Raw genomic sequence first — 2219 nt, forward strand, 5'->3', positions numbered from 1 at the left:
TTTGATTTAAGGAAATAAAAAAGAAAAAGTTACACAAAGATCTGTTAAAAAATTAGGAAGAAAGTTTACAGAATTACAGGAGATGAAGTGGAACAAATAAAGAATTAGGAATGAGGCATGACCGCATGAGGCATGAGTGGTGTACTTTGGACTTTGGATGTGGCCATATTCTCCTTTCAAAACTCTCACAGGATTACAGAAAGTGACATAAAAAAAAAATCCTCTTCTCTCTCTCTCTCTTAGGCATTACTGAATTCGCAAGATTCCATTTCAAAAACACCGAATCAAACACATTGCACGTTTCACAAACAACAATTCTTTTTCTCACAGACTTCAAGACCATCACATTCCTCGCCCTACCTTTTCTCTTCTCATCCCTCTGATCTGAAAAGGGAAAAAGAAAATAGAAAAGGCATAGATGGGGATGGGGACCTGCAGTGGTGAAATTGCAGAAAACATGCATCAAGTGATAGCTGCTGTTACCATAGAGGACCACACTTTGAGGTGTGTTATATTTTCCTTTTTTGCTCTTTGATTCTCTCTTTCTTTCTATTTGTCATATTGCATTGTTGGAAATGGACTTTCTCAATGAGATACAAAAATGGAATATGTGATTGTGACATTGTGGCATTGTTTTAATTTGGGGGGTGAATGTCAGCAAGAAAAAGGAAGGTAGTGTTGAGGGGTTGAATTTGAACACTGTGGAGTGCCTCAGAGGGAGGTTATTGGCAGAGAGACAGGCTTCAAGGGTAGCAAAGGAACAAGCAGAATCAATGGACGAAAAGGTAAATATCTCTTAATTTTTCAATTTTTTTTATTTTATATTTTTGTCTCACTGTTATAGTGTTATTCAAATTCTATTACCTGGATCGCCTAGTCCGGTTTCCAGACTTAGTCGAAAAAATTTATATATAATTATTTTTATGTGAAATTAATAATTGAAGATTGTTAGATAATAATTAATTTTTAGTCATTAATTTTATATGAAGATAACAAATAAGGACATTCCTCATGAAAGTTAAATGATTCTTAATTTCAGATTTTTTGAAATTTTTGTAGTGATTTGGTTCGTTCCATTTTTCTCATTTGTTTTGAGTTCTTATTTTTCCAAAATTTTGGTCTTTTGTGAGTATTAGTCCATACAAATATTGGAAATGAGTTCTTTGTCGATATAAATCATGTAACATTATTATTACTGTGAACTACTTCATTATTATTTTCTGGCAAATCTTCATTTTTTTCATGATGATGATGATGATGCTTTGTTTCATCATTTACTTCTGATGAATGTTTTGAGATTGAAGTAACTGAAGATGATGATGACCCACAAGAGTTTTCACATGAATAATCAGAATGATGGGATTGCATTGAAATGGATGATATGTTCAAAGTTTCAAGCTTCTTCGTTAGAAATCTAAGCTTTCTTTGAGCTCTCTCTCTTAATTTGATCTCTTCTCTAATCATCGTTTCTAACTCAATCAACTGTCCAAACATATAAAAAAAAAAAACAATAAAGTTTGTCAGGAAAAAAGGAAACGTACACAGAAAAAAACAATGATGTCATTTTGCTTTCCTTTACAATGATGACATTAACATGGTCACATGAAAGTGAGTGGAATAGTTATAGTTCTTTTATTAAATATTGAATATGTACTATGTAGAGTAAATTACGTCAACCTAAATTTTAGGGATTTTTTTAGTTTTTACTAAATAAATAATTTAAATATTTTATTTACGAATATAAGTAATTTGTAATATATTTATTCATTTCCATTTCCTTTACATATTTTATGTAAACGAATTAAAATTGTTTATATCAATTTCAAAAAATACACATATCTCATTTACAGTGTGTATTATTACAAAAAAAATTTACGATTAATATTTATGGTATGATTTGGATCAATTCATAAAATAAAAAAGATACAATTTATTACTATTTAGATCAAATTAGATCAATTTACAAATAAAATTTAGATATAATATAATTTTAATTAAAAAGAATTAGTGATAAATTGATACTGTTGTAACTCACAAGATCTAGTTTTTAAAAAATTAATTGCAAGTGATTTCTATTTTACCAAAAAAAGTTATGAATAACTACTTCTTCTATCATCGTGTTTCTACTTACAAGTATTTTTTATCTTACACCTTGCAAAATTAAACGGTTAATATCTTTAACAAACTTATAAATCTTTTATTTTTTCGGATTCTCAATT

General features: G+C 29.0%; 1 protein-coding gene across 1 annotated transcript in view; it reads left to right on the forward strand.

Moving 5' to 3' along the window:
* Window positions 1–2219, forward strand: part of LOC107628298 (histone-lysine N-methyltransferase, H3 lysine-36 specific) — a 4169-nt gene continuing 1950 nt past the window's right edge. The window contains exons 1-2 of the mRNA XM_016331047.2: window positions 1–504; window positions 659–785. Coding sequence (XP_016186533.1) covers window positions 419–504; window positions 659–785 — 213 coding nt within the window. The 5' untranslated portion in view covers window positions 1–418. The remainder of the gene's footprint in view (window positions 505–658; window positions 786–2219) is intronic.

Source organism: Arachis ipaensis, chromosome B02, assembly GCF_000816755.2.
Source record: "Arachis ipaensis cultivar K30076 chromosome B02, Araip1.1, whole genome shotgun sequence".
NCBI lineage: Eukaryota > Viridiplantae > Streptophyta > Magnoliopsida > Fabales > Fabaceae > Arachis > Arachis ipaensis.